The sequence below is a fragment of the Schistocerca americana genome, chromosome X, assembly GCF_021461395.2.
Source record: "Schistocerca americana isolate TAMUIC-IGC-003095 chromosome X, iqSchAmer2.1, whole genome shotgun sequence".
Taxonomy (NCBI): domain Eukaryota; kingdom Metazoa; phylum Arthropoda; class Insecta; order Orthoptera; family Acrididae; genus Schistocerca; species Schistocerca americana.
In genome coordinates, this window is record NC_060130.1 from 747,466,351 (window position 1) to 747,485,294 (window position 18,944).

The window sequence follows — 18,944 nt, forward strand, 5'->3', positions numbered from 1 at the left end:
GACTTTGATAAAGGTCGGATTGTAGCCTATCGCAAGTACGGTTTATTGTATCGCGACATTGCTGCTCGTGTTGGTCGAGATACAATGACTGTTAGCAGAATATGGAATCGGTGGATTCCGAAGGGTAATACGGAACGCCGTGCTGGATCCCAACGGCCTCGTATCACTAGCAGTCGAGATGACAGGCATCTTATCCGCATGGCCGAAACGGATCGTGCAGCCACGTCTCGATTCCTGAGTCAACAGATGGGGACGTTTGCAAGACAACCATCTGCACGAACAGTTCGACGACGTTTGCAGCAGCATGGACTATCAGCTCGGAGACCATGGCTGCGGTTACCCTTGACGCTGCATCACAGACAGGAGCGCCTGCGATGATGTATCAACGACGAACCTGGGTGCACGAATGGCAAAACGTCATTTTTTCAGATGAATCCAGGTTCTGTTTACAGCATGAGGATGGTCGCATCCGTGTTTGGCGACATCGCGGTGAACGCACATTGGAAGCGTGTATTCGTCACGTGTTCCCATGCTAACAAAACGACATTGTCAGTTAAGATTGCAGTGGGCATGAGGTCATTAAGATTGGACCGTGTCTCAATGGAGCCGTGCAGATGATCACGTTTCGTGTCACAGCAGGTCGATGGTAGTGTCCTTCAAATTGGTGAAATTACCCACCCTTGTGCACTATTGGCCATTAAAATTGCTATACCAAGAAGAAATGCAGATGATAAACGGGTATTCATCGGACAAATATATTATACTAGAACTGACATGTGATTACATTTTCACGTAATTTGGGTGCATAGATCCTGAGAAATCAGTACCCACAACAACCACCTCTGGCCGTAATAACGGCCTTGATACGCCTGGGCATTGAGTCAAACAGAGCTTGGATGGCGTGTACAGGTACAGCTGCCCATGCAGGTTCAACGCGATACCACAGTTCATCAAGAGTAGTGACTGGCGTATTGTGACGAGCCAGTTGCTCGGCCACCATTGACCAGACGTTTTCAATTGGTGAGAGATCTGGAGAATGTGCTGGCCACGGCAGCAGTCGAACATTTTCTGTATCCAGAAAGGCCCATACAGGACTTGCAACATGCGGTCGATCATTATCCTGCTGAAATGTAGGGTTTCGCAGGGATGGAAGAAAGGGTAGAGCCACGGGTCGTAACACATCTGAAATGTAACGTCCACTGTTCAAGGTAACGTCAATGTAAACAAGAGGTGACCGAGACGTGTAACCAATGGCATCCCATACCATCACGCCGAGTGATACGCCAGTATGGCGATGACGAAAACACGCTTCCAATGTGCGTTCACCGCGATGTCGCCAAACACGGATGCGACCATCCTCATGCTGTAAACAGAACCTGGATTCATCTGAAAAAATGACGTTTTGCCATTCGTCCACCCAGGTTCGTCGTTGAGTACACCATCGCAAACGCTCCTGTCTGTGATGCAGTGTCGAGGGTAACCGCAGCCATGGTCTCCGAGCTGATAGTCCATGCTGCTGCAAACGTCGTCGAACTGTTCCTGCAGATGGTTGTTGTCTTGCAAACGTCCCCATCTGTTGACTCAGGGATCGAGACGTGGCTGCACTATCCGTTACAGCCATGCGGATAAGATGCCTGTCATCTCGACTGCTATTGATACGAGGCCGTTGGGATCCAGCACGGCGTTCCGTATTACCCTTCGGAATCCACCGATTCCATATTCTGCTAACAGTCATTGGATCTCGACCAACACGAGCAGCAATGTCGCGATACGATAAACCGCAATCGCGATAGGCGATGACGAAAACACGCTTCCAATGTGCGTTCACCGCGATGTCGCCAAACACGGATGCGACCATCCTCATGCTGTAAACAGAACCTGGATTCATCTGAAAAAATGACGTTTTGCCATTCGTCCACCCAGGTTCGTCGTTGAGTACACCATCGCAAACGCTCCTGTCTGTGATGCAGTGTCGAGGGTAACCGCAGCCATGGTGTCCGAGCTGATAGTCCATGCTGTTGCAAACGTCGTCGAACTGTTCCTGCAGATGGTTGTTGTCTTGCAAACGTCCCCATCTGTTGACTCAGGGATCGAGACGTGGCTGCACTATCCGTTATAGCCATGCGGATAAGATGCCTGTCATCTCGACTGCTAGTTATACGAGGCCGTTGGGATCCAGCACGGCGTTCCGTATTACCCTTCGGAATCCACCGATTCCATATTCTGCTAACAGTCATTGGATCTCGACCAACACGAGCAGCAATGTCGCGATACGATAAACCGCAATCGCGATAGGCTGCAATCCGACCTTTATCAAAGTCGGAAACGTGATGGTACGCATTTCTCCTCCTTACACGAGGCATCACAACAACGTTTCACCAGGCAGCGCCGGTCAACTGCTGTTTGTGTGTGAGAAATCGGTTGGAAACTCTCCTCATGTCAGCACGTTGTAGGTGTCGCCACCGGCGCCAACCTTGTGTGAACGCTCTGTAAAGCTAAGCAGTTGTATATCACAGTATCTTCTTCCTGTCAGTTAAATTTCGCGTCTGTAGCACGTCATCTTCGTGGTGCAGCAATTTTAATGTCCAGTAGTGTACTTAAAACTAACTAACCTAAGGACATCACACACATCCGTGCCAGAGGATTCGAACCTGCGACGGTAGTTTCAGCGCGGTTCCGGACTGAAGTGTCTGGAACCGCTCGGCCACAATGACCGGCGATAAGGTAAGGAATGAGGAGGTTCTTCGTAGAAATGACGAGGAAAGGAATACATGGTAAACACTGAGAAGAAGAAGGGACAGTTTGTTAGGACGTCTGTCAAGACATCAGGGAATAACTTCCATGGTACTAGCGGAAGCTACAGAGGGTAAAAAATGTAGAGGAAGATAGAGATTGGAATACATTAAGCAATTAACTGAGTACGTTGGTTGCAATTGCTACACTGAGATGAAAAGATTGGCACAGAAGAGAAATTCGTGGCGGGCCGCATCGAACCAGTCAGAAGACTGACGTAAACAGTAAATTAATAACTGAAATAAATTAAATAAAAAATAAAAAAGAAGTCGCGCTACGACCTAACAATGCTGCCAGGCACTGACGTACCTACGTCTCTTCAGAGGTCCCATCGACACGGACCATGGCGTAGTAATCACTGCTTCGCGCTCACTCTGCGGACTTGTAACGTAAGTGCTCCCTGCCGCCGTTGGATAAACAGCTGCAGCAGCAAGTCGTATACTCCTAGCTCACTCATTTGTTACGTAGTTTAATTCTTAATTTCTTTGCGTGTTTTTGGTACTTGCATTGTTTAATTCATAAATTTCGGCCGTATTATAGTATTTGATAGTTGCAGCATCGCGTTTTAGTACCTGAATAGTGTAAAATCGCGTAGTCTCCTTCCGCCACCGAGCAGTGTGTCAGCAGTGCGCAAGTAGCAGCATTACTGCATTTACTAGGCAATCTTGTATTTTAATAACCGTTTAAATTTTGTGTCCATTTGTTTGCGCTCTCTGTAGATTAGTTCAGACGTTCTTTGCACAACAGTTTTTAGCATGGATAGGGACTGCAACTGCTGTGTTCGGATGCAGGCTGAGTTGGCATCCCTTCGCTCTCAGCTTCAGGCAGTGTTGGCTTCGGTCACATAGCTTGAGGCTGTTGCCAATGGGCATCACTGTGGGGGTCCGGATGGGGGTTTGTCGGGGACGGCCAGCTCGTCCCACGCATCCCCCGATCGGACTACGACTGTGGTTGCCCGGGATACTGCCCGCATTGAGATTGATCCCTCACCTGTGGTAGAGTGGGAGGTCGTCTCGAGGTGTGGCAGGAGGCGAAAGACATTCCGAAGGGCTGAACGGAAGGCCTCTCCAGTTTGTCTGACGAACCGGTTTCAGGCTCTGTCTCGGGCTGATACTGATCTTCGGCCTGACATGGCTGCTTGTCCTGTTCCAGAGGTTGCCCCTCAGTCTGCAAGATCCGGGCGGTCGCAGAGGGTGGGCTTACTGGTAGTTGGGAGCTCCAACGTCAGGCGCGCAATGGGGCCGCTCAGGGATATGGCAGCAAGAGAGGGGAAGAAAACCAATGTGCACTCCGTGTGCATACCGGGGGGAGTCATTCCAGATGTGGAAAGGGTCCTTCCGGATGCCATGAAGGGTACAGGGTGCACCCATCTGCAGGTGGTCGCTCATGTCGGCACCAATGATGTGTGTCGCTATGGATCGGAGGAAATCCTCTCTGGCTTCCGGCGGCTATCTGATTTGGTGAAGACTGCCAGTCTCGCTAGCGGGATCAAAGCAGAGCTCACCATCTGCAGCATCGTCGACAGGACTGACTGCAGACCTTTGGTACAGAGCCGAGTGGAGGGTCTGAATCAGAGTCTGAGACGGTTCTGTGACCATGTGGGCTGCAGATTCCTCGACTTGCGCCATAGGGTGGTGGGGTTTCGGGTTCTGCTGGATAGGTCAGGAGTCCACTACACGCAACAAGCGGCTACACGGGTAGCAGGGGTTGTGTGGCGTGGGCTGGGCGGTTTTTTAGGTTAGATGGCCTTGGGCAAGTACAGAAAGGGCAACAGCCTCAATGGGTGCGGGGCAAAGTCAGGACATGCGGGGACCAAGAAGCAATCGGTATTGTAATTGTACACTGTCGAAGCTGCGTTGGTAAAGTACCGGAACTTCAAGCGCTGATAGAAAGCACCGAAGCTGAAATCGTTATAGGCACAGAAAGCTGGCTGAAGCCAGAGATAAATTCTGCCGAAATTTTTACAAAGGTACAGACGGTGTTTAGAAAGGATAGATTGCATGCAACCGGTGGTGGAGTGTTCGTCGCTGTTAGTAGTAGTTTATCCTGTAGTGAAGTAGAAGTGGATGATAGTTCCTGTGAATTATTATGGGTGGAAGTTACACTCAACAACCGAGCTAGGTTAATAATTGGCTCCTTTTACCGACCTCCCGACTCAGCAGCATTAGTGGCAGAACAACTGAGAGAAAATTTGGAATACATTTCACATAAATTTTCTCAGCATGTTATAGTCAGTCTTAGGTGGAGATTTCAATTTACCAGATATAGACTGGGACACTCAGATGTTTAGGACGGGTGGTAGGGACAGAGCATCGAGTGACATTATACTGAGTGCACTATCCGAAAATTACCTCGAGCAATTAAACAGAGAACCGACTCGTGGAGATAACATCTTGGACCTACTGATAGCAAACAGACCCGAACTTTTCGACTCTGTATGTGCAGAACAGGGAATCAGTGATCATAAGGCCTTTGCAGCGTCCCTGAATATGGAAGTTAATAGGAATATAAAAAAAGGGAGGAAGGTTTATATGTTTAGCAAGAGTAATAGAAGGCAGATTTCAGACTACCTAACAGAACGAAACGAAAATTTCTGTTCCGACACTGACAATGTTGAGTGTTTATGGAAAAAGTTCAAGGCAATCGTAAAATGCGTTTTAGACAGGTACGTGCCGAGTAAATCTGTGAGGGACGGGAAAAACCCACCGTGGTACAACAACAAAGTTAGGAAACTACTGCGAAAGCAAAGAGAGCTTCACTCCAAGTTTAAACGCAGCCAAAACCTCTCAGACAAACAGAAGCTAAACGATGTCAAAGTTAGCGGAAGGAGGGCTATGCGTGAAGCGTTCAGTGAATTCGAAAGTAAAATTCTATGTACCGACTTGACAGAAAATCCTAGGAAGTTCTGGTCTTACGTTAAATCAGTAAGTGGCTCGAAACAGCATATCCAGACACTCCGGGATGTTGATGGCATTGAAACAGAGGATGACACGCGTAAAGCTGAAATACTAAACACCTTTTTCCAAAGCTGTTTCACAGAGGAAGACCGCACTGCAGTTCCTTCTCTAAATCCTCGCACAAACGAAAGAATGGCTGACATCGAAATAAGCGTCCAAGAAATAGAAAAGCAACTGGAATCACTCAACAGAGGAAAGTCCACTGGACCTGACGGGATACCAATTCGATTCTACACAGAGTACGCGAAAGAACTTGCCCCCCTTCTAACAGCCGTGTACCGCAAGTCTCTAGAGGAACGGAAGGTTCCAAATGATTGGAAAAGAGCACAGGTAGTCCCAGTGTAGCCGGCCGAAGTGGCCGTGCGGTTAAAGGCGCTGCAGTCTGGAACCGCAAGACCGCTACGGTCGCAGGTTCGAATCCTGCCTCGGGCATGGATGTTTGTAATGTCCTTAGGTTAGTTAGGTTTAACTAGTTCTAAGTTCTAGGGGACTAATGACCACAGAAGTTGAGTCCCGTAGTGCTCAGAGCCATTTGAACCATTTGAAGTCCCAGTCTTCAAGAAGGGTCGTCGAGCAGATGCGCAAAACTATAGACCTATATCTCTGACTTCGATCTGTTGTAGGATTTTAGAACTTGTTTTTGCTCGAGTATCATGTCGTTTTTGGAACCCCAGAATCTACTATGTAGGAATCAACATGGATTACGGCAACAGCGATCGTGTGACACCCAACTCGCTTTATTTGTTCCTGAGACCCAGAAAATATTAGATACAGGCTCCCAGGTAGATGCTATTTTTCTTGACTTCCGAAAGGCGTTCGATACAGTTCCGCACTGTCACCTGATAAACAAAGTAAGAGCCTACGGAATATCAGACCAGCTGTGTGGCTGGATTGAAGAGTTTTTAGCAAACAGAACACAGCATGTTGTTATCAATGGAGAGACGTCTACAGACGTTAAAGTAACCTCTGGTGTGCCGCAGGGGAGTGTTATAGGACCATTGCTTTTCACAATATATATAAATGACCTAGTAGATAGTGTCGGAAGTTCCATGCGGCTTTTCGCGGATGATGCTGTAGTATATAGAGAAGTTGCAGCATTAGAAAATTGTAGCGAAATGCAGGAAGATCTGCAGCGGATAGGCACTTGGTGCAGGGAGTGGCAACTGACCCTTAACATAGACAAATGTAATGTATTGCGAGTACATAGAAAGAAGGATCCTTTATTGTATGATTATATGATAGCGAAACAAACACTGGTAGCAGTTACTTCTGTAAAATATCTGGGAGTATGCGTGCGGAACGATTTGAAGTAGAATGATCATATAAAATTAATTGTTGGTAAGGCGGGTACCAGGTTGAGATTCATTGGGAGAGTCCTTAGAAAATGTAGTCCATCGACAAAGGAGGTGGCTTACAAAACGCTCGTTCGACCTATACTTGAGTATTGCTCATCAGTGTGGGATCCGTACCTGGTCGGGTTCACAGAGGAGATAGAGAAGATCCAAAGAAGAGCGGCGCGTTTCGTCACAGGGTTATTTGGTAACCGTGATAGCGTTACGAAGATGTTTAACAAACTCAAGTGGTAGACTCTGCGAGAGAGGCGCTCTGCATCGCGGTGTAACTTGCTCGCCAGGTTTCGAGAGGGTGCGTTTCTGGATGAGGTATCGAATATATTGCTTCCCCCTACTTATACCTCCCGAGGAGATCCCGAATGTAAAATTAGAGAGATTAGAGCGCCCACGGAGGCTTTCAGACAGTCGTTCTTCCCGCGAACCATAGGATAGGGAGGTAATGACAGTGGCTCGTAAAGTGCCCTCCGCCACACACCGTTGGGTGGCTTGCGGAGTATAAATGTAGATGTAGATGTAGATGTAGGCTTACTGATCATAATCCTTAAACCCTCGGAGAGGGAGAACTGTCCCGTGCCCGTTACCACGCACCGAAACACACACATTCACACTGCGAAAGCCCACCTTTAGCCAGTCAGCACTGCTTTTGAGGCCTGACTGACTTTTGTTTCATAAATGAACGTACTATTGGTGCTGCTCCCTTCTTCCGCCAAATACATATCTCTGCCTGGTGCTGCCTCTTGGCTGGATTTCTTCTTTCTGTTATTTATTTCACAGTGTCATCATAAGCTCCATGAAAAACACACTGACACTGAGTTCAGCACAGACATTTCGCCAAAAGCGTTCATCTGTATCTACATCTACATGATTACTCTGCAATTCACATTTAAGTGCTTGGCAGAGGGTTCATCGAACCACAATCATACTATCTCTCTACCATTCCACTCCCGAACAGCACGCGGGAAAAACGAACACCTAAACCTTTCCGTTCGAGCTCTGATTTCTCTTATTTTATTTTGATGATCATTCCTACCTATGTAGGTTGGGCTCAACAAAATATTTTCGCATTCGGAAGAGAAAGTTGGTGACTGAAATTTCGTAAGTAGATGTCGCCGCGACGAAAAACGTGTTTGATTTAATGACTACCATCCCAACTCGCGTATCATATCTGCCACACTCTCTCCCCTATTACGCGATAATACAAAACGAGCTGCCCTTTTTTGCACCCTTTCGATGTCCTCGGTCAAACCCACCTGGTAAGGATCCCACACCGCGCAGCAATATTCTAACAGAGGACGAACGAGTGTAGTGTAAGCTGTCTCTTTAGTGGACTTGTTGCATCTTCTAAGTGCCTGCCAATGAAACGCAACCTTTCGCTCGCCTTCCCCACAATATTATCTATGTGGTCTTTCCAACTGAAGTTGTTCGTAATTTTTACACCCAGGTACTTAGTTGAATTGACAGCCTTGAGAATTGTACTATTTATCGAGTAACCGAATTCCAACAGATTTCTTTTGGAACTCATATGGATCACCTCACACTTATCGTTATTTAGCGTCAACTGCCACCTGCCACACCATACAGCAATCTGTTCTAAATCGCTTTGCAACTGATACTGGTCTTCGGATGACCTTACTAGACGGTAAATTACAGCATCATCTGCGAACAACCTAAGAGAACTGCTCAGATTGTCACCCAGGTCATTTATATAGGTCAGGAACAGCAGAGGTCCCAGGACGCTTCCCTGCGAAACACCTGATATCACTTCAGTTTTACTCGATGATTTGCCGTCTATTACTACGAACTGCGACCTTCCTGACAGGAAATCACGAATCCAGTCGCACAACAGAGACGATACCCCATAGGCCCGCAGCTTGATTAGAAGACGCTTGTGAGTAACGGTGTCAAAAGCTTTCCAGAAATCTAGAAATACGGAATCAACTTGAGATCCCCTGTCGATAGCGGCCATTACTTCGTGCGAATAAAGAGCCAGCTGCGTTGCACAAGAACGATGTTTTCTGAAACCATGCTGATTACGTATCAATAGATCTTTCCCTTCGAGGTGATTCATTATGTTTGAATACAGTATATGCTCCAAAACCCTACTGCAAACCGACGTCAATGATATAGGTCTGTAGTTCGATGGATTACTCCTACTACCCTTCTTAAACACTGGTGCGACCTGCGCAATTTTCCAATCTGTAGGTACAGATCTATCGGTGAGCGAGCGGTTGTATATGATTGCTAAGTAGGGAGCTATTGTATCAGCGTAATCTGAAAGGAACCTAATCGGTATACAATCTGGACCTGAAGACTTGCCCATATCAAGCGATTTGAGTTGCTTCGCAACCCCTAAGGCATCTACTTCTAAGAAACTCATGCTAGCAGCTGTTCGTGTTTCAAATTCTGGAATATTCCATTCGCCTTCCCTGGTGAAGGAATTTCGGAAAACTGCGTTCAACAACTCCGCCTTAGCGGCACAATCGTCGGTAACAGTACCATCGGCACTGCGCAACGAAGGTATTGACTGCGTTTTGCCGCTTGTGAACTTTACGTACGACCAGAATTTCTTCGGATTTTCTACCAAATTTCGAGACAATGTTTCGTTGTGGAACCAATTAAAGGCATCTCGCATTGAAGTCCGTGCCAAATTTCGCGCGTCTGTAAATTTTAGCCAATCTTCGGGATTTTTCCGTTGCCTCTGCAACAGCGTTCGGACCTGTTTTGTGTACCATGGCTGATCAGTTCTATCTCTTACCAATTTATGAGGTATGAATCTCTCAATTGCTGTTGCTACTATATCTTTGAATTTGAGCCACATCTCGTCTACATTTGCATAGTCATTTCGGAAGGAATGGAGATTCTTTGTCAGGAAAGCTTCTAGTAACACTTTATCCGCTTTTTTAAATAAAATTATTTAGCGTTTGTTTCTGGTGGATTTGGAAGGAACGGTATTGAACCTAGCTACAACGACCTTGTGATCACTAATCCCTGTATCAGTCATGATGCTCTCTATTAGCTCAGCATACTCAGAAAAATGGAAAGTTAAAACATTCAACTAAAACTAGAACGTCCAATCATTTATTCATCTACATTACAACGTTTACAAATCTGTATTGTTATACATGATAGTATTATTCTAAGCATCTTTTTCATAATATCAATATAATCTAATCTAAGGTGTCAAAGATCACAAAAGTAATCAGATTTTAGTCACTGAAGTTATAAATATTAAAGAGACAACCAATTACATTGCCAGTAAACCAAATGTTTTCCGACACTTCTTACTCGTTATGGTGTGTCAATAGAAGTTATCCTGGTACGCTTTCAATCATTGGAAGCACGTTTTAAGTCATCAAACAATTTCGCACGTCCTCTTCATTTCTAAGTCTGATCCATATTATCCGTATTTATTTTAGTATTAACTTTCATTGAAATGGGTCTCTTTTCGTTGCATGTATTTTACTTTCATCCTGATCTGAAAGCTTTAATTAACTGAAAATGTCTTTGTTTGGTGAGGTATCCGCTATAACTGGAAAAATATCTACTGGAAAACAAAAATTTCAAGAAAAATGGTAAGATCGGTTTCTGTTTTCTCTAGAATTGTTCTTTATTTTATTTAACTGATACTAGATGGATGTTAACTTAATGATCTGTTTGCGCCGAGAATCTCTGTCTAGAGGAAATTAATGTGTCCAGAAACGTGAATAGCTTCAGCTGCTTCTTTGTTCAGTTCACTTGTTCCCTGGGCCCCTGCCACGTTAAACATGTTCACATCATTGTAAAGTAATAATATGAATGAACTTATCATTTCAAATGTGATTATATGAATGTAATGTAAAGTAACATAGAGACACACAGCCACAATCCAAACAGTGTTAACATGCAACAGTGGCACACCATGAATATTGCACAATATATACAAAATTAACAAGTACACTAATCAGATAAACTAGTTTTATAATACAAACAGATATTTATAGGATTAATAATTAGGTTATTTGTAGTTTTTTTTTTTTTTTTTTTGTGCAGCCACGAAATATTTGTACATCACTTAGATTAGGTCGTAGCAGGATATGGTTTCAAAGCCAAGCAATTTTTTTTTACTTACTAACCTAGTAGTAGTAGCCGTTGTAGTATAGTAAACTAACAAACATTAACACACAGCACACTAACAAATAACACCAATATATGTTAGATTAGATCAGCATGGACTGAACAAATCAAGTTTTCCCGAGATCGAATTTTCCCGAGGAGAGATGTTCATGTGTATAATACTAATACGGGTAGCACGACACAGGAAGGCTGTACTTAAAAGTTCTCCATCAGTTTCTCCTCCGTGGGTGGTGTTGGTGAAGGGGCATCTATATTTACCCTTTCTTGTCTTGTTTTTGATCTCTTCTTAAAAACATGCCGTAAGTTTATAATTTTGTACTTCCAAATTCATGTATTTTTATTTAAAAATAAGTAACTAAATAAAAGATGATATCATAGAGCTGACAAAAGGACTGCACGCAGCCCCACTTCCACGTGGTGCAATGAAAATTGTCTGCCTAAACGCAAAACCCTCCCTGCTTTTACTCGCCATCGGTTTACAATAGCCACCGTCAGTCAGAGGTAAACTGCATCCATCTTAATTAGCGCTCCTTTCTGGTCTTCCGGAGCGGACATATTCAGCCATGAGCCCCCTATAACTGCTGAGTGGATTCATAGTTTTGGCGTTCGTTTCATAATGCCACCTTCATCAAGATATTTCTGAACTGTACCAGTCGGCTCATAGTAAGCACAACATCCGTAGGGAATCTGTTTTGTCCTGCCATTTCTACGAGCTTTCTCGCGTTTATACCGCTTTTGCAACACCGGTCGGCCTCCGCTGTTAACCCCGAGAAGCATTTTGCGTTAAATGGAACTTCTCCCACAGCTCATAGACTACCAAGGAACGAACAACGAATAAGCTGCATAATCGAATTCCATTTTCATTTACTCGTATCTCGTAGTTGCGTCTGCAGGGAACCGGAAATATGATTTGTGCTATAGATTTCGAATGTCTTAATTCATCATCACATTAAAAAAGCAGTCGAACAAAGATGATTCGTTATCCTAAGTTGAGGTCTTGCAAAGGCGTAATACCGTAAAACGTATTCTTGGTGGATTTCAGGTTTATGGACAGTCCCTCAAAGGTTGTTCAGAGATATTTGGTGAGTGGTTTGATGTGAATAATCCGTGGTCTCTAGCGGCGCGATATCTATTCGCTTTCTTAAAAACTTACCCCAGCAGCAATAGTATTCCTTCCGGGCGCTGTGTACTTCGGCTGTTGATGCACTACCTGAAGAAAAACTACCATAACTAAACACAAGTACTAATTAAATAGCAGAAGTAATGAACACAGAGGCAGAAAGCGCATTGTGTAACATTAAAAACAAGAAGGCTCCTCTAAGGATAACAAACAAAAAAAATCTGAAAATGGGAGGAAAATATGTTACTAAATATTTGGAAAAATGCCAAATTGGCAATATCGTTCAAGAAGCTGAAAAGCGAGAGATTATTATCGTCTTACAAGCCTTGTGGCACATCGTCACAGGCTTCTGACTAAAGTAATAAACAACCGATCTCTGAAATACCGGGTGATCAAAAAGTCAGTATAAATTTGAAAACTTAATAAACCACGGAATAATGTAGATAGAGAGGTAAGAACTGACACACATGCTAGGAAAGACATGGGGTTTTATTAGAACAAAAAAAAGGAAATCAAATCATATTGCTAGACGCGTGAAATATTTCTTGCGCGCGTCGTTTGGTGATGATCGTGTGCTCAACCGCCACGTTCGTCATGTTTGGCCTCCCAGGTCCCCAGACCTCTGTCTGTGAGATTATTGGCTTTGGGGTTACCTGAAGTCGCAAGTGTATCGTGATCGACCGACATCTCTTGGTGGTGCTGAAAGACAACATCCGACACCAATGCCTTACCATAACTCCGGACATGCTTTACAGTGCTGTTCACAACAATATTCCTCGACTACAGCTGTTGTTGAGGAATCATGGTGGACATATTGAGCATTTCCTGTAAAGAACATCATCTTTGCTTTGTCTTACTTTGTTATTCTAATTATTGCTATTCTGATCAGATGGAGCGCCATCTGTCGGACATTTTTTGAACGTTTGTATTTTTTTTTTCTAATAAAACCCCCATGTCATTCCAAGCATGTGTGTCAATTTGTACCTCTCTATCTACATTATTCCGTGATTTACTCAGTTTTCAAATTTATACTGACTTTTTGATCACCTGGTACTAGACTTGTAACAACCGGTCGAACAAACAGGCTTTCTTAAAAGTTTCTCAACTGTTAACCATATCCAGACCATTCACTTCTCGCTGTAAAGATAACCGAATACATTAACGTACATCCAGTATGAACTGACTATCGTAAAGCGTTTGATTCAGTGGTAATGTGGGTGTCACGAAAGCCCTTAGGAATGTCAGTGTCAATCAGTGTCAGGGCAGCTCCGAGCTAGATACTCTCTAGCGTGCATTCCACTGACCCAAATTACCGTTGTCCGCGACTTCAGTGGTGTCAAGCGAAAGCTCGTTGGAGGGCAGGATGGAGGTCTATTGTGTTTTCGGATGAAAGCTGGTTCTGTCTCGGTGCCAGTGGTGGCCGCGTGTTGGTTAGGAGGCCAGCTGCAGACCTGCAACCAACCTGTCTGCGTGCTAGATACAGTGGAACTACGGTCTGGAGTGGAAATTCGTACATCAGGAGTGCACTCGTGGTTATCCCATGCAATTTGACTGCAAATTTGTGTCACTCTCGTGATTCAATCTGTTGTGCTGCCATTCATGAACAGCATTCCAGTGGATGCTTTCCAACAGGATAGCACTCGCCCACATACCGCTGTTGTAGCTCAACATGCTCTGCAGAGTGTTGACATGTTGCATTGACTAGCTCCTTCACCAGATCGGTCTCCAATCGAACGCATATGGAACATCATCGGACAACAGTTCCAGCCTGTATTGACCGACCAAGTCCAACAGGTGTGGAATCCCAAGTGACAGACTGACATCTGGAACCCGTACAACACAATTCGTGCACGTTTGCATGCTTCTATTCAACGTCTGGCAGTTACACAGGTTATTTACATATCAGCATTTCAAATTTGCACTGGCTTACCTCTCGCTTAGAATAACCTGTGATCTTGCAATTTTAATCACTTAAATATGTTACCTAGTCAAACGTATTCCAGAAATCTCGTTATTCTATATTAACTATTTTTTGATGTTCCGATTTTTTTCCATCGATGTTTATGTCCTATTTTAAAGTTAAGAGTACTTGTTTTCTGCATCTTTAATGCAAAATGTATGTAATTTAAACTAAGTCTTATATTTTTAGTACTTCAGTAGTACATACAATAAAAGATATTAGCCTAATCATATCCTTTTGATGTCTCATTGGCTGGAATTCTATTAAGCTGGTTCTTTGTGGCATTGAAATATAAACAAAATTATCAGTTAAAAATCAGCATAGGTTTAACTTATGTCTGATAAATGAATGTTCTATAGTAGGACTTCATTCATTTAATGAATGAGTGGATTACCTGATTAAGTATGACCTTTATTTAATAAAAATCCAAAGCTTATTGACAAGTGCAATACAGCTGCTCTATTGCTGCAGGAGCACCTTGCAAAAGGCCAAGTCCAAGTTCAACCACACTGGAAGATGTACTGGACTCGTTACTGGGCCTACCTCCAGCTTCTCGGTCACCCAGTCCAGGACCTGTTCATGCAACTGACTTCGCAGGTAGGACCATGTAAGTTTCCATCTTTGTCAGATAATAATGCACATTTTCATCCAGGGAGCACCTGAAAATAGGTTCAGTAACGCACATTCTATTGTGTGTCTGATTATGTGTCTTTATAGAAAGCTCACCAGTAAGATGATTGGTGATCACAAATAAAACTGAAATTAACTACTGGGTCCTGGCTGTGGTAAATTCTGATACTATGCACCAGACAGAGATGTCTAAACTGCATATCCTAGACCTAGCTACTAAACTTCAGATATTAGGAAACACTGTGCTTTATAAATTGAAGGATGGGAGAATATTAACTATAGTTTGAGTCTTCTTTACTCTGTGGCACTACGGTACAACACTTTTCAGTAACTTGATTTAAATATATTACATGACTTCATAAAAACAAGGCAGAAAAAATTAAAGACCTTTCTATACTACATAGCTGAATTTTAATCTACTTTCTTCAACATGAAATCTCTGGTTTCAATATTAACAATGCAGGAAAAAACAGATTGCTACTTACTGTGAAGAAGACATCCTAAGTCGCAGACAGGCACAATAAAAAGACACTTACATAAAGCTTTTGGACACAGTCATCATCAGTAAAAGAGAGACACACATCATTCATACACAATAGTAAGCACAATTCATGGTCGCATGACTGCCAACTCCAGCATCTCAGGCCACAATGCATCTGTCATGTGGGATGCAAGCAGTAATCTGGACAGGGCGACGAGGGGGAAGGGCTGTTAGTGTATGGGTGGGAAGAGAGATGAACACTGTCTGGTGGAGTGTGCAGAGACTAGGATGCCAACAAGCCCAGCGTCAGGAGGTTGTGGGGCAGGGTGATGGAAAAAGGAGCTAAAAGGAGAGGCGCAGAGAAAGACGGGTGGGTGCATTAGTATAGGACAGCATATAAACTGGGCGGAAGATGAGAATGTTAAAATAAGTTGTGGCAGGGATAATTAGAGGAGCGGAGAATATGTTGTTAGGATGACTACCATCTGTGCAGTTCAGAAAAGCTGGTGGTGGAGGGAAGGGTCCAGATGGCTCCGGTAGTGAAGCAGTCATTGAAATCAAATGAGTTATGTTCAGTTGCATGCTGTGCCACAGCTACTCTTGTTCTTGGCCACACATTGGTGGTGGCAGTTCATAGTGGTGGACAGCTGGTTGGTAGTCATATCAATATAAAAAGCTGTGCAATGATTGCAGCAGAGCTGATAAATGATATGGGTGCTTTCACAGATAGCCTGGCCCTGATGGGGTAGGATAAACCTGTGACAAGACTGGAATAGGAAGTGCTAGGTGCATACTGGGCAGGTTTTGCACCTGGGTCTTCCACAGGGATATGATCCTTGTGGCAAGGGGTTGGGACTGGGAGTGGCAAAGGGATGGACTAGGATGTCATGGAGGTTTGGTGGGGGACAGAACACCACTTTAGGAAGGGTAGGAGGTATCTTGTGTAGAATGTCTCTCATTTCAGGGCATGATAATAGGTAATCAACCCCCTAGTGAATGATGTGATTCAATTGTTTCAGCCAGCAGTGGTACTGGGTGATGAAGAGGACATTCCTTTATGGCTGGTTCTTGGGGCTCTTGGGGGTGGTGGGAGGATTGGGAGCATGAGGGGAAATTGGATGAGAGATATGTTTGCAGACTAGGTCTGTGAGATAGTGCCTGTCTGTGAATACCTTGGTGAGACCCTAAGCATATTAACAAGGGAACCTCCCCATTGCACCCCCGTCAGATTTAGTTATAAGTTGGCACAGTGGATAGGCCTTGAAAAACTGAACACAAATCAATCGAGAAAACAGGAAGAAGTTGTGTGGAACTATGAAAAAATAAGCAAAATATACAAACTGAGTAGTCCATGTGCAAGATAGGCAACATCAAGGTAACTTTCTGTACAGGAAGGATTGATGTGGAAGGGATTACAGCTGTCAAAATGCAGGTACTATTGGTGGTTGGTGGGTTTAATGTTGAGAGGTGCCAATGGAGCCATCAGAGAGGAGGAAGCCAACATCTAGGAAGGTGACACACTGGGTTTAGGAGGGCCACATGAAGTTTATGGAAGAGATGGTATTGAGGTTGTGAAGGAACGAAGGTATGGTATCTTGGTCCTGAGTCCAGATCATGAAGGTATCATCAATGAACCTGAACCAGCCTAGGGGTTTGGTGTTTTGGGATGCTAGGATTTGTTAATATAGCTTCCCTTCAAAGGAGAAATATGTAGTCATGGGTTAGGATAAAGTGAATAATGTGCATGAGGATTGAGGTAGTGTGAGGGATGTTGTTGTACAAGGAAGTGGCATCAGCAGTGACAAGTAGAGATCCAGGAGGTAAAGGTGTGTGGATGGTGGAATGTTGGTGAAGGAAGCAGTTGATGTATTTGAGATGGGAGGCTAGATGATTATAGGCTACTTATTGGACGTGTTGGTCAATGTGGGCCAAAATTCTTTCAGTGGGGCACAATAACCACCTACAATGGGGCATCCAGGGTTGTTGGGTTTGCAGATAGGGTGAGGAGGGAAATGGATTCTGGGCAGATGTTCTGGGAAGGGCCAAATGCCTTAATCAGGATTGGGGGTTGTGTTGGCTTCTGGGATGGGATCACTCTGGCAGAGTTTGTAGGTGGAGGCCTTCTGCCAGGTAGTCACTGTGATTCACAACAGTAGCGAAACCTTTGTCTGCTGAGAGAACGATTAGGTCAGGATTTGTTTTGAGGTTGTGTACAACTGTCTCTTCTTCCACTGAAAGGGTGGTGTTCTGATGAAGGGACCTGGGGAGGATGGTGAGGCTAAGTTGGAGATAAGGAATTCCTGGAAGGTGACCCTGTGGGTGGTTAGGTGGGAGGGGGGGGGGGGGAGGTAGGATCATGGTTGGATGGTGACACGAACTGGAAGAGCAGGTTTCGAATGGTTCAAATGACTCTGAACACTATGGGACTTAACTTCTGAAGTCATCAGTCCCCTAGAACTTAGAACTACTTAAACCTAACTAACCTAAGGACGTCACACACATCCAGACTGTAGTGCCTAGAACCGCTTGGCCTCTCCGGCTGGCAGGCAGGTTTCAGTGTTGGAATTATGGTTGCTTTGGTTGGATGGATTGGTGGCAACGAAGTGCTTCTATTGCAGGGATCAGGAAAAGGAGAGTATGTCTTTGCAACTCCAGCATGGTTAAATTAGGTTGGTTGGTTTGTTGTGTTGGGGAAGGAGACCAGACAGCGAGGCCATCGGTCTCATCGGATTAGGGAAGGACGGGGAAGGAAGTCGGCCGTGCCCTTTGAAAGGAACCATCCCGGCATTTGCCTGGAGCGATTTAGGGAAATCACGGAAAACCTAAATCAGGATGGCCAGACGCGGGATTGAACCGTCGTCCTCCCGAATGCGAGTCCAGTGTCTAACCACTGCGCCACCTCGCTCGGTCGTTAAATTAGGATGTAGGGCTAAAAGCGAGGCCTTTAGATAGTACTGAAACTTCTGTGGAGCTCAGGGTTTTGGTGGGAAGGTTAACAACAGTGTTACAGGAATGTTTTGTCTCTGCATTCAGTAGAAAGTTGTTAGAGAGTTTGGAGGATGTGTCAAGTTGAAAAAATCAGTCAGGCAGGGTTTAATTGCTATGAGGAGTGGACGAGGAGAAACACTGTGGGTACAATAGGGGTTGGATACTGGTGCCCCAAGGCGGCAGTAGGCTGTCAGCACGTTGGATAATTTATGGAGGTTGTGTCTGGAATGCTCCTCCAGCTGCTGGAGAGCAAGGGATTCAGTTTCAGAGATGCGATGTATGGAGCACGGATTGCAGAGTAGTAGTATGTTGCAGAGGGGGCAGAGATGATTCTGGGATGTCTGTGCCATGGCGATGTGCTTTTGCAATACCAACTGTGAGGGCCATGGACTGGAGGAATCTGAAACATGTAGGTCAATGTGAATGGAGGGGTAGAATGCAGAGAAAGTGATCTTTATGGTTAGGTCGTTTGGGGCGATTCCATGGTTTAGGCAGCATTCAGAAATAGGATGTGGGACTGGGCTTTAGCCAGGGAAAGGGATACTTGTCT

General features: G+C 44.7%; 1 protein-coding gene across 1 annotated transcript in view; it reads left to right on the top strand.

Moving 5' to 3' along the window:
* LOC124555153 overlaps positions 1-18,944 on the top strand; it is a 725,477-nt gene that overhangs the window by 687,900 nt on the left and 18,633 nt on the right. Inside the window, exon 6 of the mRNA XM_047128972.1 lies at positions 14,767-14,892. Within this exon, the coding sequence (XP_046984928.1) occupies positions 14,767-14,892 (126 nt within the window). The remainder of the gene's footprint in view (positions 1-14,766; positions 14,893-18,944) is intronic.